Source organism: Cheilinus undulatus, linkage group 15 (assembly GCF_018320785.1).
Source record: "Cheilinus undulatus linkage group 15, ASM1832078v1, whole genome shotgun sequence".
Taxonomy (NCBI): Eukaryota; Metazoa; Chordata; class Actinopteri; order Labriformes; family Labridae; genus Cheilinus; species Cheilinus undulatus.
Window position 1 is genome coordinate 45107072 of NC_054879.1, and position 24597 is coordinate 45131668.

General features: G+C 39.5%; 1 protein-coding gene across 1 annotated transcript in view; it reads right to left on the bottom strand.

The window, feature by feature from the left end:
- tanc1b (tetratricopeptide repeat, ankyrin repeat and coiled-coil containing 1b) overlaps nt 1-24597 on the bottom strand; it is a 176414-nt gene that overhangs the window by 96487 nt on the left and 55330 nt on the right. Inside the window, exons 3-4 of the mRNA XM_041807849.1 lie at nt 23108-23308; nt 1144-1248 (exon numbers count right to left, since the gene is read on the bottom strand). Of these exons, the coding sequence (XP_041663783.1) occupies nt 1144-1248; nt 23108-23308 (306 nt within the window). The remainder of the gene's footprint in view (nt 1-1143; nt 1249-23107; nt 23309-24597) is intronic.

Below are 24597 nucleotides of genomic sequence, written 5' to 3' on the forward strand. Positions count from 1 at the left end.
CACTTACAAACTAGTGAGGCTGCTTTATCCCCTAAGGAGTAATTTTAGCCTGGAATAAACTTAGAGAAGAGGCTGATGAGTACGAAAGGTTAAAGAAATGACTACAGCAGTTCTTCTGTACACAAAGTTCTTTGTTTAAGTTACACTTAATTCACCTGGAGCATAATTTGGTTTCTCTTTTATATGAGGGAGCAAAGGAGATAGAGAAGGATCATTTCTAAGTCAGTGCAGTAACACAAATGTGTAAATTTGCTTCAAGGTGATCTTTAGAATATTGTCATGAAAATCCAATCTGGTTCCACCTGAAGATTTGTGAATTAAACAGCTCATACACTTGTTTTTCTTCGAGTGCCAACTCACCAGCTGTCATGAGATAACATTTATCTGTTGGCCGCTATCTGCCGGTAGCCCACTCTGAGCCGAGGCGCTGCTCCATGCCAGCTCAATGTCAGACACACCCTCGTGGACTGGTATGAAACAGTCAACAGTGACAGTGCTGTGCCGGGTTACTACTGTCTGAGCCACGTCCAGTCGGAGGGCACTGCTTTCGCTAAAGATAACGCATCCTACAACTCCGCTTGAGCCTATGGAAGGAATCTGAGCCTGCACTGCTCTGTTGGAAACCAAAACAGACCACTTAATGGAACATTACCCCAACACAAACAAACACAACAACGCCCAACACGGGAGAGAATAGTTAGCAGAAAAGCACACCTTCCAAAAACACCAGAATACATATAATGAGTGCAATTACCGAGAAATGTAAGGCTTTGTCGTCATTGTGTTCACATGAAACAAATCCAGAGCACTGGTCAGACTTTGTATCCAACTGACTCCTCTGTAATCCAAACACACACTTTAAAATAAACACAGCACTGTTGTGTGTTTGTATAAGAGGTTACATGGAGGAACACTGCTCAAACGCACTCATTCTAGCATGGCTCTCTCATGCAGCTCATTCTATCCTCAGACCTTTTCCTGAACTTACTTAAACAAAACATACAGGAGTGTTCGCACCATCAGGGGTAAGTTGTGAATTCCTGCAGATAACTTGTACATTTCTTGCTGTTGAGTTAGGTCGAAGTGCCTCCAATTACACCAAAGAAACAAGCAGGAAACTAGCAAATATGAAGCAAAACTCACCATTGTGGGAGGACTCCTTGTTATCTGCCACCTTTCTCAGTGCTGACACGATGGCATCAGAAGGAACGCGAGGACTTTCCACATATTTGGGCTTCCTGGCTGGACCTGCGAGCACGAAGCGAAGATGCAGGGAGAATGAGAGAGGGTGAAAAGGAGTGTGTCAGACAGGGCAGGAGAAAGAGAGCGGGGGGGGGGGGGAGGGATGCAAAAGAGGAGAGAATGGGAGAAACAGAGAGAGAGACAGAGAGAGTTCTTGCTGGATTAACGTGTTCCAGATGGGACTAGAGATGAGAGGCGGTGGTGTCTTAGTTGGACAGGCTTGGCTGCACTCTGTAGCTCACATAAACTCACTGGCACACACAAACACACACACTCTCTCTGCACTGATAGCAGCTCTGGTCTGTCTGACATCCCTGAATGTTGTCTGCATGGCTGGAGACTCCCAGTAAAACACTGCTCACCAGCTAAGAGAATGTAAACTGCAGCAGGAAACCGCAAAAATTAGCCTCTTTGTGAACTTTAAAAATGAGTGTTCAAGCAAACAGGAGACACGTTTTTTTTCTGCATGCAAGATGTCCGCTGGAGGTGAACGGTCACATAAACATATGGTTACATTAAAGTCCGGGCGTCCTTGTGTAAGTTAGATGATGTATCTGGGGCAGCGGTACAGTCCTCTGAGGACTGCCTTTATGCCTTTAGTGAGGAGTTGAGGTTAGCTGGCTGCTCTGTTCCCTCTGCTCACCCTGTGACAGAATTAGAAAATCCCACAGCGACACGCAGAATGCTTGCTCACTGTGCTGAACTTTATCACACACTCAGCCTTTGAGACACAGCTCCTTCTGCAGCAGAGTACAAAAAAGGTTTTGTTTAAAACTGCTTTTTATCTGCCCTGGATAGAGGAAAAAAAAACTTTTTTTATTGAGTGGTAGCATAGGCCTTCTAATCTTTCCCTAGAGTGGCAATATAATTGTTTATATCTGCAGGAGATCCAGCAAAGACACTAGACTAAATACTAAGCCCTGAAACAAACATCTCCCAAGAAACTCAGCAGTGCATGTTTGCTTCTATCCTGCAGTCACTTCTTTTAATAAAGAAATAAATCCAAGTCAGGGAAAAAGCTGCAGGAAATGACATAAAAACAAGAGGGTACTGTATAATCTGGATCCATAAATCCAAAGAGAATGGCAACAGCATGCCTCCTGTTACATGCATCTTCAGCCTTGACCCACTGTAACCCAATCCAGACCCCCTCCTCCTCCTCCAGCCTCCTGTTATCAGATGACTGTGTGTGTAACCCCAGTCATAACATAAAGATTAGATAGAGGAGCAGAGATTTCCTATTACCACATTTGATAACTTGGTCACTCCCACCTAAAGAAAGGAAAAATCCCCTGTATCTGATGGAACAGCTTTTTTTAACATCACAGCTGTAATATCATGGTTACAGATGCAAACACAGGGGGTTATGGGGGGAAGTTAAAGCAGAAGCATGTGAGGAAATTATCTGGGAATGTCACTGCAACAAACCGAAGTCAGCTTGACGCACAGTGCCATCTATGGATATATGACATGAAATGCATAGAGTGCTTTTGATGCATACAGAGAGCTTCTGTCTCCACAAAATCATTGCTTGTTAGCACAATAAAAGCACTCAAAGTAAAACTTAAAGGAGCAGTTGTAGTTAGAAAGAGTTTTCTAAGTTATTATAATGCTGATGAAAGCACAAGCATCTAAGGCAGTGATGCTCAGCGTGTAGCTCTGGAGCCATATGTGGCTCTTCTGTGATGATTTGTGGCTCTTTTATGTCTTAATTTGAAATATTGTTCTTCCAGGAAACCTTTAAAAAGGGAAACATTGACCTCAGAAATTATCCATGACAAGTCACATTAATCAGTTTGTTTCCCACACTTAAACAGCAGGATTTAATTGTCAAACTTAATATTCAACCTTTATTTTTTTGTCTGTCTCCATTGCCCATATTTGCAATTTTTGCCACTTTTAATCATTTTTTGCCACTTTTATCCCATTTTCACCTCTTTTTGCCTCTTAAATCCTGCTTTTTGCAATTTGTAGTTTTCCCCTTTTACCCATTTAAAGCTGCAGTAAGTTTTTTATTTTCAGTATTGTACGCCCACAAAAACAATACAGCCCGTCAGGGTCTTGTTATTGAAGCCATTTAACAGAATAACACACTTCTGCAATGCCTCTTTGCGCTGCACTCTCACTTGAGGAAAACCAGCAAGGGACGATGCTCCAGCCAATGAGGAGGCTAGCACTTGCAGCCAATCACGGCTCAGGTCAGAGGGAGCATTCCTATTTGCCGCTGTAGCAGGTGCGCTTCCGCCTCTCAGCTCAGTAAGAAGTTGGTACAACAGCGGAGTTATCAGCGGTGTTCTGGCCTATGTGGAATTTGTTTGTGCTGAGATGAAGTGTTTTCAGAAGAAAAGCAGAGCAAAATCACTCCACGAGAGCTTTGCCACCATCAACATCAATTCAGCGGAAATGCACATCCGCGAGGAGGTATGTGAGAAGAGGGGCGGAGCTACAGAGCTCAAACATGGAGAAGAAAAGAAGGGAGGGGGAGTAGAGTTGATTCTACACAGCTCTCATCAAATGTTACATACTCGAGCTTTGTCAAACTTAATTGTCACCCTTTATTTTTTGTCTGTTTCCATTGCCCTTATTTGCAATTTTTGTCACATAATTATTTTTTACTGCTTGTAGCCCATTTTGCCTCTTCTTTTTGCCACTTTCTGCCAATTTGTGCCACTTCTATCCCATTTTTTGCAATTTGTATTTTCCCCCTTTTCCCCATTTAAAGGGATACTTCAACATTTTTGCAAATTCGCTCATTGCCATAATTCCTATAGTCTTAGTAACGCTCCTATAGGTTCATTTCCTTTAGTTGTCGGTGCAAGCTGTTTTTAGATCTGGGGGGCTGATATGTCAGCTGCTCAGCTAATGCTATGGAGACCCACGGTATTTCCAGCTTTCTCTCATCAAACTCATCAAATACACAATCCAACAACTCCAAAACACTGTCATGGACAAGCTGTGACCTGCACATTCACCACGCTATGAAATAATCATGGAATATTACTCGATGAAGTTGCTTTAGAGCGAAATGCAAAGCCGTAACTATACTCCAGACATGGCTGCTAGGCGCAGTGATTTCAAAAGCGCATGTTTAGTGCAGGTACTTCCATCAACAAAACTTGAGAAGAAGCCGTTTCTGCTACGTCCAGCCAATGATACTCCAGGTGAAACCAAGTAACTACGACACTGCTTGAGGTGCGCACTGTGTCGCTCCGCCCAGTGGTTTACTCATGAAAGTAGTTTCGAGTATTTGCTTTATGTGTTGTTATGTTACATAATTATCTGTTATTTTATGGCAATTGGCGAATTTGCCAAAATGTTGAAGTATCCCTTTAAGCTGCCTCTTGCCATTAAATGTGACTTTTTCCCATTTTCCCAACTTTTTGCTCATTTTAAACACTTTTCGCTCATTTTTTTTGCCACCTTATTTGCCGCTTTATGACCATTTTCGCCACCTGTAACACATTTTCTTTCACTTCTCACTGATTTCTGCCACTTTTCTCTCCATTTTTGTGACTTTTTACCCAGTTTTTGTCATTTTATGCCTATTTTACCCAGGGGTGGGGAAAAAATTGATACAGATTAGTATTGCGACATTTTGTCTGGTGATAAAATGTTTCGCAATACTCGTCGTGACCCAAGTATTGTGATAATATCATATCGTGGGGCTACTAGTGATTCCCACCCTAATTCTACCCTGGTCACCCATTGTTAGCCACATTTTTTGCTGTGTTTTGACCTTTTTTACCAGCTTTAACCTATTTTTATTGCCACTTTGATTGTGGCTCTTGCAAAGGTATTTTTCAACAATTAGGCTCTTTGGTTGAGCAGGGCTGAGTAACACTGATATAAGGAATGGATTTCCAAATCATGTGAAATTGAACAAAGCGTCTGATTTGTGAGCACAGATAAAATCTACACTATAACAGGGTAGATCCAGTGAAGCCAGCAACAATAGCTGCATCTGTGGATGGTCAGGCAGAACCTATCAGCCAGGAGTCACACGGCACCAATTAAAGTAGAACTCCAGAGACAGAGAGGGCTCTGTGTGAGACACACTTAGTTCAGGTAAATATCTTGGCCTGACAGTGCACCACAAAATATGTTCCATTGAGTGTATTCATTTAAAAAACAACAGGGGGCATGGTTCGAGTAATTTCAACCATATGTTAAAGTTCAGACTACTGCCAGAAGAAACACAGGATCCACACACCGAACATGAGGCTAGCTTTTTAAGAGTAATTTAAGGCCACATCTGATAATACAGAAAAGGGTCCTTCTGCAAGACTCTGATGTCAGACGGAGCACGCAGGGGTTTCCTCGCCATTCAAAATCTCATCTCCAGATTTAACGGGGTGTCATTACCGCCCTGGCCTTCAAGACGGGAGCGCTGACGAACCGGCAATTGCAGTTTATAAGAGGCATGAAAAGGTCGCAGAGATGAAAGTGTCAGACATGTGACCCTTAAAGGACAGTCTAACAGAGAGAGAGAACGAGAGAAGGGAATGAAATGTGCTCTCACTTTCATCAAGCCGTAAAGGCAAAATCCAGAATGTAAATGTATTCAAAAGCATGATAATTTATGAACAACGAGCGAGGCGGTTAAATATATGTGCAAAAATTATCACTGTGTTTGATGTGAGGATTTCTTTTCACAGAGAAATATCACCATTGTATCAGCACGTCTCCAGACTGTCTTACTACCATGATGGACCAATTAGAATGCATTAACTCCTAGTAATGTGGACATACCCCATGCAGAGAGGACAAGGAGAAATACCTCAATCTAATGTCCTCCAAAAAGCAGTACAGCAAAGAAAACTGATAAGACTGACTCACAAGGATGTTTGACAAGATTAAGAATATTTCTCTTGGAACATGTTGAATTCATTTTTAGTATGCTGTACTTAACTTTAATCCTAGATTTTTGTTTTATTTAAGTTGATATTTGTAGTTATAATGAGATAAATAATGTAGTTTTAATACCGTGCCTTTAAAAATATTCAACGCCTTGGATGTTTTACCTTTTTATTGATTTTATACATTAGTCATGATAAATATAATTTGGCTTTTTTGACAAAAAAGTTACAAAAACACCTCGTTAATGTCAAAGTGAAAACAGATTTCTACAATGTAATGTCAGTTAAATAAAAAATATGCAATGCAAAATAAGTGACGGCATAAATATCCACCCCCTTTCAAGTCAGTATTTATGCACCTTTGGCTGCAATCACAGCACAGACTCTGTGTGGATAGAACAGCCCTTTCCATGTCCAGCCACAGTTCTCTACTGGATTGAGGTCTTGGCTTTGACTCAGCCACTCTAGAACATTCACCTTGTTGTCTTTAAACCATTTCTGTGCAGCTTTCTCTGTATGTGTCAGGTCATTGTCTTGCAGGAAAATACATTGTCTCCCAAGCTGTTTTTTTTTCTTGCAGACTGCATATGGTTATATATTCATATTTTGCCACATTCATTTTACCCTGTACCTTTACAAGCCTTCCAGAACCAGTTGCTGAGAAGCATCCACACAGCATGATGCTGCCACCACCGTTACAGTGGGGATGGTGTGTTTGTGGTGATGTGCAGTGTTTGGCGTCTTATCTGATGGCCAAAAAGCTCCATTTTGGTCTCATCAGATGACAGAACTTTCTCCCACTTGACCATGGAGTCTCCCACATACCTTTTGACAAACTTTAGCTGAGAGTTAATGAGTTTTCTTCAACAGTGTCTTTCTCTTTGCCACTCTCCCATAAAGCTTTGACTGGTGAAGAACCCATACAACAGTTGTTGTCTGCAGAGTCTCTCCCATCTCAGCTGCTAGAACTCCTTCAGAGTAGTCATAGGTGTCTTGGTGTCCTCTCTCACTAGTCTCCTTCTTGCACGCCCACTCAGCTTATGAGGATGGTTGGATCTAGGCAGATTTACACATGTGCCATATTCCTTCATTTCTTCATGATGGATTTAACTGAACTCCTGGGGATGTTCAGAGCCTTGGGATTATTTTGTATCCATCCCCTGACTTGTACTAAAAAAACCTTTTCTCTGACTTTCTTGGAGTGTTCTTTTGTCTTCATGGTGCAATGGTAGCCAGGAATACTGACAAACCAGTGACTGGGCCTTTTTGTAATTTTTTGGTCAAAGAGGCCGAATTATATTGACCATGATAAAACATTCGAGGGGTAGAATATTCTATAGGCACTCTAACCACCCTAAACTTAAAAACATCACAGTATAGCCTCATGTTGCCTAACTAGCTTTTACCCTGCCTGTGTCAACACAGATTTTAACATTGGATTATAATTTTTGTCTAGTGAAACTTGAAGCAGTGTTTTCCACTGTTTAATAAGAAGTGAATGAGGAGGATGACTGTCCTACAGCAGCAGGCATTATAAGGCCAGATGTCTGAAAGCCGTTTGAAGCAGTAGCTAGAGTTGACAAAATTGTTTTCTTGAACCCAAAGACGGTTGAAAGGTGCCACATTTTGGCTGAATCTTATATAGTAGGGCTGAACGATGTGCAAAATTGCGATTTTTTTTCCCCCAAATATTGTGATTTAATATGTGATTATTATTAGGTTCCTCAACCTGTGCATTTTTCAACAAATTCAAGCAATAAATCTTTCTATATTATAACCTACAATCAGTCAGGAGCACTCATTATACATTTAACCATTTTATTGCAAAATGGATGTACAGTTTTACTTGGTGGAGAAGCTCTACTCTTAAGAAGCTCCCTGGGTTAGTCAAGCAGCATGCTTTGACTTTTCAGGGAGAGCATAGCTAGAAACCCCCATATGAATAGAAACATGAATGACATGCATTGAAAACAAAGAAATTATTTTAAAGCAATTAATCTACAGTAGCATGAATTTGAATATGTGGATATGTGAAACAAGCTTTAAGCTATAAAGGAGGCGGCTAGGGTGGAGGAGGTGAAGCTGGCTATAAGCTGACTGCAGCCGGGAGTATGAACTAATGCTAGGCTTCATCATATTAGATAGAATGAACTTTTAAATTCTGCTCATATTGCAAATTTGATACCCATTGCTTTTTTGAAAGGGGTTTAAAATTTTTATGCCACTCATTTTGACTAAAACAAAAAAATCATCATCATCATCAACATAAACTCTCTGCTGCAAAAAAACAAATGTATTAAACTGCTATTTTGATTTTAAAAAATTGCAACTTCTGCCATTTGATCTAGTTTGCGATTCATTGCCCAGCCCTATTATATATGCAAATGCAAAATGATGATTTCATTTAAATGTAACACAACTTAATGCTACGTTATTTGACCCAAAGACTCAACTGCAGTATTTAAAAGCTAATTATTAGTAGGGATGCTGAGCATCCACACTATTGATATTCACCTCAGCCATTTTGTTTATTATTCTTCCTCCACGCCGGCTATCTCTTCCTTTATACTTTGTTGTATCGACACCGTTTAAACTTTAAAAAATTCAGTTTCTTACGTCACTCAACTGCTATGACTTTTCTCATTTCTAACTTTCATAATGTTTTAAAATATAGCTATTTTCATGCTATTTTCAGCTATTTCTATGCTTTTTCAGCCATTGAATGCAATTTTCAGCTATTCAAAGGTTACTTTCAGCTATTTTTAGGCTATTTGCAGCTTTTTTAGGCTACTTTCAGCTATTTTTATCCTTTTTTGAGCTACTGAATGCCATTTTCTGCTACTTTAATGCCATTTTTGTGCTTTTGGCTATTTTCAGCAGTTCTTCCACAATTGAGCTCTCAGCGTCCCCACGCAATTTCAGATGAAATTGCAATTTTGATCTAGTATGCTCTTGATTTTGGGGTTTTGAAAAATTAACATCAGTATACAGCAAGAAGCATGGGATGAGCTGTGATTGGTTAGTTGATGCAGCTGAGAGTGGGGACCCAAATAGATTAAAATGGCTCGTAATGAGTCATCATTTCTGATTATTATGTTTCCCTTTTAAAAATTCCATGTTGGGCACTGGTTGAGCTCAGTGGGTAGAACAGGCACTCACACAGAGAGAAGATAATCCTCAGCGCACTGGTCAAGGGTTCGATTCCTGGTCTTGGTGCTGTTTGAGGCATGTCTTCCCCCCATTCTCTCTCCACATACTTCCTGTCTCTCTACAGCTGTCCTATCTCAATCAAAGCAAAAAAGCCCCAAAATAATCTTTTAAAAAATCCATGCTTTTTTGTTTTGCAGGAGTTTAAAGAGCCACAAGTAGTCACAAAAGAACTGCAGGCAACTAGGGAGCCACTGGCTGAGTAATGCAGCACTATAATAATGCAGAAAACAGCTACTCGCTTTGATCATGTGTGTTTATATGTGTCTAGGAGAAAAATACCCTTTTCTAGATATGGGGAGAAAAGTGCGTAAATTGGAGGAAGAGAAGAAGATAGTTTTGTGGAGGAAAACAGCCTCTGTGGGGTAAGGCATGCGAGATGTGACTGCAGAGGACTCTACTAACAGAAATTCACTGCAAGATTCAGGAATCCATGACCAGCAAGCCATCACTCAGCAGGCTCACTCTCATGCATACACACACAGACCAAAACAGCAGAATACCTATGACCAACAACTTCCAGCCAAAGCCAGAGAAAGAAAGGATTGTTCATAGCTGGGAAGTGATCAAGGAGTTCTCCCAGCATTCTTCACCATGGACTCTGACTTCTTCACATTTCAGCTTTTCAATAAGACAGTGTGTCCTCTTTGTGCAGAAGAGAGAATGAAGGCTGTCTCACAACAGCCCCCTTTATGATCCAAAATGCCCCTTTCCAACTCGGAACTGAAAAATAATATATTCTGGTGAAAAGAATTGAGAGCATCATGTCGAACATATTCATTCTTGACAGAGAAGAAGCCTGCTAGGAGAGGAGGCTGGTTACAACAAACATTTTGTGCTGGTTGTAATCCAGTGTAACACATGGAGGATCTGCATGACTTTATTTAGCTTTAGCATGGGCCAGTAAGGTGTGAGTCACTAGTTTCACCTTCACAGGATTTTATATCAGCTCTGTGGACAACAATACAGTAACTGCAGATATCCCAACATATGCTGTGATATGTTTCTGGATGCAGGGCCTGTGATGAAGAAGACAGAGCAGCAGAGAGAGTTACAATCAGTCGGATCAGTGTGAAACTATGATGAACTCTAACCTGGAGATATTCACAATTCCCTTAAAGAATGTTAGATCGTCTTTGGATCAATAAATCCACAGAGATCAACAGTTTTTTACACTGTTAAGATGTTCAAATGTACAATAAGATGTTTAAACACTTATCAATTAATCAACAAAATGAAGAGTTCAAGCAAAAATAAAGAGGCTATATATGCAGCAACTCACAGTTTATATGTCTTTTGTTTTTGTCCTCCATGTTTTATATAATCAGTGTTTGCAATGTGATTCTCCTGGGTCTGAAAAATACACAAAAGCTGTGCTTTTTTCATGAGTGAGTTGGCACCAATTAACCCGAAGATATCTGATAGATTGCTTGAGCTCCATCTGACTTCTTCAAAATGGTGTGAAACTGTCCAGCAGCAAAGATGTAATACAATATATCAAAATACATTTTTACATCATAATTCATTCTGACTTTTGCTACAGGATTAATGCAGATGCTTTTATCACAGTAATGATGAAATTGTGATCAGTTGTGCTGCCTTATAGTCAAACAGAGCAAGCTAGTTCAGGCAGCAAGGTCGCCCATAAGGGGGGAAAAAGGGAGAGCTTTCTGGGGTCCAGCAAAACTGGAGGGACATGGAAATGAGGAAAAGCATGGTCCATTGTGAAGTTAATATGTGACAACCATGTTTTATTTTTCACCTGAATAATGGACAATGTTATAAAGCAAAAAATAATTTTATTTATTTATTCTATAGTAAAAAATAGCAATTTAAAAAAAAATGTAAATCTCTTTTCTTAATACAGATTTTCTCATTTTCTGGTAATGTTTACAATGTGAATAGGCATATGGACTAGACAATTTGGAAAGTGATGTCAGACTTAATAAATACGCCATGATGTGAAAAAACGTTCAGATGCCAGAGAATAAAGAAGAAGGAAATTAAATAACTTAAAAAGGAAATTAATTACATAATTGTAAAAAGAGAAAATAAAGTGAAAACAGGCAAAATCTGGCAAAAATAAATGGTAGCAAGTGGTTACAGAGTGGCAAAAATGGGATAAAAGTGGCAAATTAGATCAGAAACACAAAGAAAGGGTCAAAAATTGTGAAAAGTCATTAAAAAGTCGCAAAAATGGCAATAAAAAAATGGATTAAGAAATGCAACAAGAGTGAAAAATGGCAAAAAGTAGTTAAAAAGTGGCAACAATGTAAAAAAGTGGCAAAATAGATTGAGAAATGCAAAAAAGGGGTCAAAAATGGCGAGAAGCTGTTAAAATGTGGCAAAAGTGGGTTACAAAATGCAAAAAAGGGTCAAAAATAGGAGAAAATTGTGAAAAGCCATTTAAAAGCAGCAAAAGCAGGCTGAAAGTGTCAAAATGAATTAAGGAATCCAAAAAGGGGTAAAAATGATGAAAAGCATTTGGAAAAAATGGGGGAAAAAAAGTGGGAAAATGGATTAAAAAAATGCCAAAAAGCGGAGAGAAATGGCAAACTGTTAAAAAGTGTCAAAAGTGGGTTATGAAAGGCAAAAAAGGATTAAAAAAAGGCAAAAATTGTGAAAAGTCATTTAAGGTTGCATACGGTTGTTTAAAGGTGTAAAAATGTATTAAGAAGTTCAAATGTGGTGAAAAGTGGTTAAAAAGGGCAAAAATGGGATAAAGATGGCAAGAAAAGGATTAAGAAATGCAAAAAAGGGTAGAAAAAATGGAGAGAGGCTGTTAAAATGTAGCAAAATGAATTGAGAAATGCAAAAAAATGGGCAAAAATTGTGAAAGCCATTTAAAAGTGGCGAAGGGGGATAACAGGTGTCAAAAATGGATTAAGAAATCCTAAAATGGTTGGCAAAAATGGGATTAAAATGGCAAAAGTGGGTTATGTAAGGCAAAATGGGTAGAAAAAATAGAGAAAGGCTGTTTAACAGTGGCAAAAATGGGATAAAAGTGACAAACATGGATTGAGAAACATAAAAAGGGGTCAAAAATGGTGAAAAGCAGTTAAAAATGGCAAAAAATTGGATAAAAAGTGTCAAAAAGGGATTGAGAAACACAAAAAGGGGGCAAAAATGGTGAAAAGCAGTAAAAAATAATGCTAAAAAGTGGGTAAAGAAAGGCAAAAAGGGGCAAAAATGGGCAAAAATTATGAAAAATGGCAACACTGGTTTACAGAGGCAAAATAGTGACAAAAATGGGACACCAAACTTTTGAAAAGGGGTTCAATATAGCAAAAATAGGTTAGAAGCACAAACATAAGCTTAAAGGTGCAAAATTTGGTCAAATGCGGACATCACCAGACAAACATCCTCCAAACTGGCCATTCAAGCTAGAAGCTTTCCGGTCTCTTCCTGCGCTCCGCCATTGCCGGCTCTAACCTGAATCAGCACTGTGCTCTTGCTTCCAACCCAGCATTCATGTGCAGATTTCAACAGGGGTTTTAAGATACTATCTCTTCATTCTTCAGCATGAAAAATAAATCTGTGAGGAGTGATGAGGTCGGAGCATGGTGCCAAATACAAACTAGGTTCTGCTGCAGCGATAAACATTTTAACTGTTTCACATGTGAGCTGTCAGACTGAACTAAAGTAAAGTTCTGTCATGAATCAGCTCTTCCTTTGGTTCTTAGGCTTACTGGATCTTACAGCATTAGATATACTTGGTCATGGTTATATCTAAGTGTTTTATTTCTCCTACATTAGAGGTGCAAATTAGCTGAGACAGTATTACAGGCATGGTGCTTTGTGAGCTTATAATACAAATGCTAATTTATGATTCATTCCCTATTCACAGAATGACATATTATCATTTTCCTCCCCTGTGCTGTCAGGAGAGGTCAGTAATCTTTGTGAAACACTACATGTTAAATAGTCACAACTAATCTTGTCCGCGCTGTTTCACAGGCTGATATGAATTATGGATTGCACTTGGCTCCGCACACAGTCGTACATTCCTAAAAGGTAACAGTAATAACTTAAGCAGAGTAAAGAAGATTTTTTTTTCTCCTTTTCCAGAGCAATTTACAATCTAGTCTGATACACTGCTGTAACATAGAGGCTGACAGACTGCAGAAGCAGTTTATTCAGAGCTGGTCTCTTAAGCAGTAGGTGAGCTGGGAATCCTCTGCAGATGAAAAAGGGGGGATTGGATGTGATAAGGAGCCAAAGCTGGGGTGTAGTGAAGTGCAGTGAAGTGGAGAGCTGGATAGAACTTTTCACTGGGCGCTGCTCATCAGAGGAACCTTTCAAAGGGTTCCTACTGCATCACAAGGCCTTTTACAGCTCAGCTCTCAGAAAGGCATCAATATTCCCTCAGGGCTGTCTGGTTACTGTCAATACCCCCAGAGTTAACTTCAGGAGAGCTCACCTCAAAGAGGCTACAACCAGCTTTGAAGAGAGCCTCTCTCCTCTTGACAGAGCTGCACAATAAATTGCACTCATCTGGCAACGTAGAGGAGCATGCACAGTGGACATAAATGGAGGAAAGTCTCATTCATAGAAGGCATGTGTTAAACTATAAGGCATTGTAAATCTGGCTTTGATTTAGAAGGAAATTTTGCAGCATATTTTGCAAGGAAATAAAGTGTTTTGCTTGACATGATAGGAGACAACAGTTAAAAGCAATTATATCGTTTTGAATCCTTTGATCTTGTTAGAAAAAGTGGTTTCAGTTAAAGCAGACACTGTCCTTGAACTTGTTCATGCTGTTAATGACTGCAATAAAACTATCAGGCTTAACAAAAACACATAAATCCACAGAGAAGTTCAGCTAAATTATTGTCTGTGTTGTTTTATGTGGTCTTCTGTGATGATATTAATATCCTCTAAAGATTTAACCTCTGCTCTGGAAAAAAAAAGAAAAAAAACACAGGCATTTCAGTGCTTAACATCAAAATAAGACATGCTGTAATGATTGTGCAGCAGTCATGCTGCGGCTACAAAAGAAACAGAGATAAAGAGGAGATAAAGAAAAGATATGCAAGGTAGGTGTCATGCCATTATGAGAAAAAGTCACAATCTCATTGGCTTACACTCTTGGTTTTTGCTTGTTATTGTTCAAAGACAGTGTCATTTAATCAAAGAGCATTACCAGGTCTGTTTACCTGCATGGACAAAAGAAATTATCTTAAAAACCCTCTAAATTCTTTAAAAAGGGTTTGACTGATTGACAAAGCCATCATCCATTGACGATGGCTCAAAGTCATCAGCCACAGAGCCCTGTAGCTCAATACCCCCACCATCCACACAAAACTCTTGGGCCATTAATGTCAGACCATCGGTTTTCAAAGTGTGAGGTGGGCCTTCCCAGGCGGTGCCACGGGACTTCGGGGAGGTGCAGGACCAGACACCAGAAAAAAAAAGGTGATTTGCTTGCTAACATCTGATGTGCAAGGGGTAAACTGGATGGATTTATAGTTACTAAAGACTACACAGTCGATTATTAAAGCTTAGATTTTCCTCTGTCGGTCCTTGTGATGCTCTACAGCCACAGCTTTTAATTTGCAAGTATGTACAAGCTAATGGCAATATAAGGCAGTGTGCTTCTGGTCACTGAAGTAAACACTGACAGCCTCTGCAAGTACAGGTTTTCAGCACTGACAATGATCAAAAGTGACTATGAGGCAAGGCTGAAGGTGGAAGACGATCTGCAGTTATGTAATCCTGCATCAGCTGCATAGACGCAAAAACATAGTTCATTCTAAATTAGAGCGAATTAGATTTAATTGCAATAAGGCCTGCTGCAATTTTCAAATTGCAGAAGTTGCAATTTTTCTTTAACTTGAAATGTGTCAAAATACCAGTTTAATATATCGATGTTTTGCAGCGGAAGAGATTTTATGCAAATTATGTAAACATTCAAGTGTCCATTTTTTATACTGGTTTACAAAAATTCTTCTTTTCGTGCTTATGAATGTTTTTCTTCAAAAATGCGTGACATAAAAATGGTAACGCCTTTAAACAAAGCAAATGACGTCACATATGCAATACAAGCAAAAATAGTTCGCTAATTCTATCTAAAACTGATGAAGCCTAGCGTTACTTCATGAAAGTTATACCCCAGCTGTGATCAGCTGATATCCAGCCTCACCTCCTCCACCCCAGCTGCCTTCTTTATAGCTTAAAGCTTGTTGCACCCTCATATTCAGATTCATGCTACTATGGAGTAATCGCTTCAGAAATGAATTGATTGTTTTCAGTACAGATGGTCTTATTCAGGGAATTATTTGTTGCTTGAATTCATCAAAAAATACACAAGATTAACCCAAGAATAATTGCATATTAAATCGCAATATTTGGGAAAAAAATTCAATTGGATTGTTTTTGCAAATCGTTCAGCCCTATTTTCAAGCGGACCAGAGTCTGCTTGTTTGGTCCGCACCAGAGTTTGTTTAATGCAGACCAAACAGCTCTGGTGTGAATGCGCCCTAACTCAGTAGATAACTCCACCCATGGTGCAAATGTGTCTCACATCAAAAGCAACAATAATCCACGTGAAACGTGACCAAAAGAAGCACAGCAGGGATCACTGTAAAAGAAGCAACACCCAAACACATATAAAAATACATACAGCCAAGGGCATGATGGGAAACTCCACCCTCACATCGCCCCAGATTTGAGATTGCATTGGATGGAGTTAGTTAAACTGACTCTACAGAGTTGACCTAAGATTGGCGGATCAACATTGTCACATAAAAGTAGGAAAAGTAAAAAAGCACTGCACTCCAAAACTTACTTAAGTAGAAATAAAAGTACTGATTTGAGCAGTGATGGGATATTTTCCATAGTTTGATAGGCCAATCATACCTTTGATAGAGAGATCAAGTCTTAACAGTAAATTCTGCTCTCTAGTGGTGATTTCTAGACCTTCTAGGTTCATTAATAAATAAATCAGCCACTCTACAAACAACAACCAAAGCCTCCATCAAAGAGTCCACTTAACTCATTTGAATACACACAGCAGCCCATCACAGGCCATTATCTCTGTGGCTTCATTGCAGATGTACCAATTAAAATTATACACTGCCCATGATGGCAGTAAATCAATATGAATTGCTGTTTTATGATCCCTTGTAGGCTGGCAGGGAGGCAAAGCATGAAGCCAGCAGTTTTGTCATGTGACTATAGAAAGGTCACACATCTTGGATAATTACTGTGGAAACACAGGGATGACCTCTGTCTCCACTGCCTGTCACCCTGAGAGATTAATCGTAACTGAGGTCTAACAGACTATTAATCATTTCTCATGCTGTTACGGGGCGAAGGGTGTAAGGTTATGAAGAAGAGTGCTCAGCTTTACAAAGACATTCAGTGGCACAACAGATGTTTATATCCCCACTATGAAACAGTAACACTTTACAACCAGAGGAGGTCACTGTGGAGATGCCCAGGAGACTCTGAGAGGTGGAGTACGGGGAATTTCTAACCATCAGGGGGGAAAAACATCTCAAAAACCTCGTTTACTGTGTCATCAACTTTACTCTACCCACTTAAGATTGAGGTTCAGTTTTTCAATACTTGACCTCTGACATGTATTGGCTGAAACATGATGGGTCCACTCAGGAAACATTCCTGCAGTTAATACTCCTCCCTGGGTATTTAGGCTGCCTGTAAACTATTAAGACTCTAAAGCCTAGGTGCTGTTCAACACATGTCAGAGTGCTGTGTTTCATGGTTAAGCTCTGGGCTTAGTTGATCAAAGCTGTGGCACTCAACGCCACCAGGACTTTGCAGCTCAGGCATCCGTCACACTCTTAATTAACTGAATGTTTCTCTGTTGTCCTCTGTGAAGTTTTCATGAAAAGAACAACCGCCAAGTCTGAGCCGTCCAAACTGCGATAGATTATCCAATGTGTCAGGAAATGAAGCCAAACCACAAAATGCTTCAGGAATCTGTGAAACCGCTTCCCCTTAAAGGCATCTGTGAGGGCTGGATGGGGGGGAAACAAACGGACATGTGAAGGAAGTCAATGACGGATGTACTGTAGGCCTACACAAAATAAAAAATAAATGACTTGAGCATGACTTAAGTTATTACCTTTACCAGAAAACACGACTAATTGACTACAGACCAGTGTCAGTATGTAGAAACTAATAAGAACCATCCACATAAATATTTTCAAACTCATTTTTGCAGTAAAAAAAACTTCAGTTTAACAAAGCACATTTATATGAATGATCTTGTTGCAGATTCTAATAATGTATATGTAAGATTCTCAAGAAGTTTACCTTGCATTAGCTTGGGGGGCTAGGAAAGAGGGTTGGGACATTTTCAATGCACAAGTTCCCTAGGTGAAAGGATTTAATAACTGCATTTTAAATCAAAATCAAACTCAGAATTTCTGTAGCCAACTGCAATCATTCACATCCTTTTTATCACATTTTCAAATTCCAGTATTTGGCATCCAAAACTGTTTTTGTATCATTTTGTACTTTTCTACAGCTTAAACCAAGGGTTAATGGACTTCCTGCTTGCATACAGACCTACTTTAATAGGTAAGGGCTAGAAGAAGAAAGTAGGGCTGGGCAATTAATCACAAACTAGATTAAATCACAATATGGCCCGCTGCAATTTACAAATTGCAGAAGTTGCAACTGTCAAAAATAGCAGTTTAATATATTAATTTTTGCAGCAGAGATTTTATGCACAACATGCAATAATTCAACTGTCAATTTTTTTAATGGTGTACAAGAATATTTCTTTTCGTTTTTTTATGTGTTTTGTTTTAGTCAAAATGAGTGACATAAAAATGATAATCCTCTTCAATAAAGTAATGGGTATCAAATTTGCAATATGAGCAGAAATAACTGGTTCTTTCTATCTAATATTGATGAGGCTTAGCATTAGTTCATACTCCCATCTGCGGTCAGGTTATAGCCAGCATCACCTCCCCCACCCCAGCCGCCACCTTTATAGCTTAAAGCATGTTGCACCCTCATATTCAGATTCATATTGCTATGGATTCATTGCTTCTAAAATAGTTTCTTTGTTTTCAATGCACATTGTCATTTATGTTTCTATTCATATGAACTGGATATGTACTTTATCCATTTTGCAATAAAATGGTTAAATGTATGTATCAATCAGACCTAGTAGAAAGAAGATTTAAATATGAAATTAACAGAAAAATTAACTTGTTACAGATTAAAAAACAATAAAAAGGTAAATGTAGAATAACACAAGATGCAGATGAAATGAGATGTGAAGGAGCAGTGATGGACTTTTTCCCCACTGTGATTGCAGAGAGATGCTGCAGTGGATTAACCAAAGTGTGCAGAAAGGGACCATAAATCACACAGTTAATTGGGATTTTTTTAAACCCATACTAATGTGGATCTCAAATGAAGCTTAGTGTTACTTCATGCAGGACGCAGCAGTCATATACCCAGCTGTGACAAGCTGACAGCCAGCTGATCCCAGTGATCCCCTCCCAGTTACTTCAGCCAATCAAAGCTCTTTTTCTCAACACATTGTTGTATTTAAATATGGCATACTTCTCAATAATCTCTGCTTACATTATTGGTGATACACCATGCTGCTGCTGCTGGCAAGCAGCTGTAAGCTTAACCTCCTCCACCCCAGCCTCCTCCTTTATAGCGTGCAGCTTGTTGCCCCCTCATTCAGATTCATACTGTTACGGATTAATTTCTTCTGAAATAATTTTATTGTATTCAACACACATTGTCCCAAATGTATCTATTCACATGGGGGTTGTCAGGAAAATCTAAGCATGCTGCTTATCTCACCCAGGGAGAATCTTTTAATCATAGCCTATTAAAACTGTAAAACCATTTTGCGATTAAATGGTTACATTTATTAATTTACAGGTGTGAAACATTTTTTAAATTGTGATAAATCTTAGAATTTCTGTGACTTGCAATTAATCTCCCCTTTTTGATGCAATTCCACAGTTATGCATTCACAACTGTACTGTCTTGATCTAAGGTAAGTGACTTCCTGGTTGGAGAGACCTGAAGAGACCTGCTCTTATACTGAAAGAAAGCAAGGAAGTTTGGGTTGATAGAAGATTATGACATGAACTTTTCAGAAAAACCAACTTGTTATTGATTGAAAAGGAAAAAAGTGAACAGTAAAGAGGTAAATGTTTGATAACACAAGATGCAGATGATTTTTGACTTGTCCACAAGCTGTCTGTGAATGAAATGAGACATTAAGGAGCTGCAGTGGACTTATTTTACATCACTGTGGCTGGAGGGTGCAGAGAAACGTTGCTCTAGCTTAGTCAAGGTGTACCAAAAGAGGAAAAGGCAATCATGCAATGCATTTACTATTGACCTTAAACAACCAAAATAATGCATTAATGCTGACAGCCCTATATATTACAATTAAACATGTAAGCATGGCTCTTTCTAACTTATATTTTCATTGTTTCGGCATGCTTAAGAACACATTGTTAGCAGCTTTGAGTAATATCAGCACAGCAGTTTCAAATAAAACCTGTATTTTTTTGGTCTCTTTCCACCAAACCTGCTATCGATCATTTTGCTCAATCCAGCCTGGATGAGTCTCTAACTGAGTACACTGTCACTTCCTGGGCTCACTGAGAAAAGAAAACACTGCATTATGACCCATGTTGTTTTCATCGCAGAGCTGAGACATTTCCTGAAGTATGTGTTTATTAACTGGAGGTGTGAACTCTCCCCCGATGGTTTTTTCACAGATATTCGTGAGGACAGAGGAGGAGACCATCCCCCAGCTGTCTCTCCAAGGTTGTCCTGCATGGCATCCTATCTTGTCAGACCGTTTTTTTCTTTCCCTCTCTCATGCCTCAGAGCACTCCAAGTGGGAATATACCTTTAATGAGTGTTCCCCTTCCCCTGTCCCAAGGGTCCTTTTCACCTTCACAAACCTGCCGTCATCTCTCTCTTTTCATCTCCCTCTCTGGTATCACCATCCGTGTCTGTAAATGTACATCTCATCAGCCCTACCTTTGATGGGTTTAAAGCAGTCATCGCAAATCCTGTCTCACCTGAGGTACGAGATTTAGAGTTTTAATTACAGAGTGGTTGAAGCAAAGGAAACTATGCCAGTTTAAACTATGACTGTCCTTTGTTTTAACTTTAATAAACTGGGACTAAGCAATTATATATCTAGCTTCTGCATAATGTAGTGCATCCTAATTTCAAGCCTGGAAGTTCAATATTAAATCTAAACCAGATTTGAGGAAGAGGTGCATAGAAAATCAAGGCTTAGAAGTAAAACAGACAAAATCACAAAACTTCTCATACTCATTCTACATTAGACATCTCATTCAAAACAAACTAAAACCCTCGAAACCTAACGAGAACTTCATAACACAGACGTGAACTTGTGCGACACAAAGTTTGCATTAGGCTTAAACCACACTTCCCCCTTCCCATCAACTCATCTTTACACTAAACAGATCAAAGCTGTTACCACTCTAAACAAAGGCTACACAGGCCCACAGATGAGTGCCACATGTGAGTGCAGCCACATTGACCACTTAAAGGATTTCTCTCCTCTTTGCCAAGTCCTCAGAAAACAAAGACTCAGGTTGAAACAAGTTTAGCTACAAAGGTATCCCCCTGCTTTGAAGCCCCCTGCAGCTGCTGACAAGCATGTTCCCAATGTGGTTGATAGAAGGCGTCTGGAAGGACTGACAATGCGATCCAGTGTAAACACACACCCATTACTAGTCGGTAAAGTGTAAACATACGGTGCTGCTGTAGAGAACTCTACATCAACACGAAGTAATCAAACACGAGATGGAGGGACAGGAAGAGTTCTTTATAGCCAGTGTGAGCTCACAGTCTGACTGAGAGGGACAAAAAGGGTGCAGATGTTATAACTACTTCAATGCCTTTACTACAACTGCTTTCTATGCCTCCACACAGGTGATAGCCTGGGCCAGAAGCATTCATTTTTGTTTATATCTCCATCTATCCAGGCTGCTCTTATAAACCCAAATGTGCAGTCTGTTCAAGGATAATCTGATCAGAGTTTGGAGTCAAAGGTCAAACATCAAAGTTATAGGCCTCATGTTCATCCCCTACTTGAGAACTAGGGTTGTACTGATTCCGATACCAGTACCGGAAATACATAGGATACTGCTTATCAGAGGGAAACAAGTTTATGCACCGATCCGATACTGTTTGGTTGAGCTTTGTATTTTGCTTCATTTAGCCATGCTATATGTTAGCACTATAAACCGGATATCAATTCTTCTTCGCTGCTCAAAAGCACTGCATGCACAAGCTACTGTTTTTAGAGCAGAGAAGAAGAACCAAAGGATCCGCTGTGAATGTGATCGTTAGAATGCCTTCCAGCGCCGTCTTACAAGACAAGAAGTGACACAGTTTATCAAAAGTTAAAAAAACATTAGAACCACAAATCGCTGCTTCTTTCTTGTTTTTCCTCTTGAAGCAAGCTGTTGATTGGTATTCTTACTTATTAAATGGTACCAGGATATAAGCTGCTGTTTTGGCCTGCAGCTTGTGTTTTATTCTGATTTCTTACTATGCATGTAATGATTTGTTAATCAATGTTTTGTGAAAACGGATTACAAAGAATAAGACTATTCTTCATTCTGCTCCTTTTCATTCAAAGTGGAAGATTTTTATGTTGGATATGAACTGTTTTTGTTTTATTTAGATAAATAAATAAATAAATAAATAAATAAGCAGTTGTGCTTTCCCATTGACGCGTTGGAATTCCTTATGGCAGCATTTTCAGTGAGCCTGGAACTTGCGTGACTTTTCGGGACTTTACGATCATTTATTACAGCTAGCTTGAATGCTAATTTGAATGCTAACCATCATAATGTTTACCCTTTGTGAGCCAGTTCCAGGAGGAATTTCTGAGGCCTTCCTAGGCCACATGAGATATATTGTATAATCCCTTTAGCTAGTTCTTGGTCAACCCGGGGTCTTCTTCCAGTTGGACTGGCCCGGAAGCCCTCCAAAGGCAGGCCAGTGAACCACCTCAAGTTAACTGGCTCCATTCAAGACAAAGGAGCATCGACTCTACTTTGAGCTCCCTTCAGGTGTCTCTAATGCTGAGGAATCTCATTTGGAGCGCTTGAATCTGCAGTCTTGTTCTTTCTGTCATTACCTAGAGTTCATGACTATAGCTGAGAGTTGGAACAAAGATAGACGGTGGATTGAGAGCTTTGCCTTCAAGCTCAGCTTCCTCTATACTACTACAGTCGAGGACAATGTTTGCAAAACTGCAATCCACCTGTCGGTGTCATGGTCTACCCTTTCTCATGAACAAAACCCAACTTTTTCACTTGGGGCAAAAACTCACTGCCCATTTGGAGGAAGCAATCCACTGTTTTCCACTGTTGTTCTAATAGTTTGGGCATTGTGCTTTTATTATATAGCATTATTGCTGTTTTTCCACTCATTTTTTTCCTATATGCTTGTTTTTCAAAGTGTTAGTAGTGTCTTGGTTTGATAAATGCATGTGTTGCAGATGTTGTAAAATCAAAGTCATTGGATCTCACCTTCCTCCCTTGCTTCTACAATTTCAACCAACTACACGACCACAGAAACCACCCAGCCCATCTTCTTTGACCACCACTGTTCTCTCACTTATGTTAGCTGCAAAAGCCAGCAAGCCACACTCAAGTGGTATGAAAAGAAAACAAAAAGTCGACACCTCCTCAGCACAGTCAGCCTGTCTGTCTGTACACTAATGAGGGGCAACAAATCAACAGTCATACAGGAAACAACATAAGAGACAGAAAAGCTGCCTGCATAAACTGTACCTGGAGATCTCTTTCCAGTGCGCAAGGGCATCATGTAAGACTGTCTTGGCAGTAGAGGTGAGGATGGAAGAGACATGGACACTCCCTTAGTAAGACTTAATCTGAAAACATCCTCTGGGACGTTAGGATGGATGCTGCCGGGTGTCTGAAGTTGAGGATTTCCCTCAGGTGGAAATCTTCTTTGGGCACTGTGAGCATCACCTGTTGAGAAGAAGTACAACACTGTTGAGAAAAGGTTGGGTTTACCTCCTGTAACAGCATCATGAGGAATGATGTTAATCATCAGTGTTAATATGTAATGTCAGAGGATTTTTAAACCTGTTCACTAAAGGGCATGAACACAACAAAATACATCTGTATAAGTATGTATGCATGAAAAGGGAACAATGCAGATAACACAGGATTCTCCTTGCTATGCCCCTAGAGCACTGGTTCCCAACCTGGAGTCTGGGACCCACTAGAGGGGGCGCCAAAGACCTCAGGGGGTGCAAGGTTTTCTCTGCTCTGAGGTTGTCATAATTAGATTTGCATACATTAAGTAAAATCATGATAAAACACTTAAACAGTTTATACAATGGTCGTTCAGTCAGAAAAACAAGGAAAAATGGTTGGAAACCACTGCACTAGATTCCCTAAAGTCTAAATGTACTCATAAATGTGACTTAAAACAAACTGGATTTTTCGAATGAGTTGAAAAACGGAAAAGTATGACGCCATGGCCCCTGAAAGAATCCAGAAATGACTTAATACAGGTCTGATATTTTCTAACTTAGATTTTAAAGCAAACTAATAACGTTTCCTTTTTCCAGCAGACACATGATCATATTTCTTGCACTGTCACTCGTGTAATATTTCCCGGCCATCTTAACTTGGGTCTGACTTCACTAAGAAACAAATCTGGGTCATTAGCTTTCTGGAAACTTGGCAAAAACAGATTAAAAACAGCACTGACTGGAAAAGAAAGGTATTTCTCACTAAGTAGGTGGCACACAGACGTAATCTGTGTGCTACAGATGATTGCCATTTAGAGTTAAACACAGTATATTTCACAATATCGTGCAGAAAAAGTTACCCAGTGAGCTAAAGAGACAACATATAGAAAAAAGTATTAGGGTAGTGTTACTCAACTCTGCTCAACCAAAGAGCCACATTTGTAAGAAATACCTTTGCAAAAGCCACAATCCAATTTGTGAAAAGTTGCACAAATTGGTTAAAGTGGAAATAAAAATAAGTTAAGGGTGACAAAAATGGTCAAAAAGGGTCGAAATAGGAATAAAATGCCTAAACATGGGTGAGAAGTGACAAAAAAATGGGTAACAGGTGGCAAAAAATGGTCAAAAAGCTGCAAAATTGTGGCAAACAATGAGTGGAAAGTGACTAAAATGGGCAAAAAGCAGTAAAAAGTGGCAAAATTTAATTGGCAATTTAATGGCAAAAAGCAGCTTAAATGGGCGAAAAATGGCAACACCGGTCAAAAAACTTCATATAGA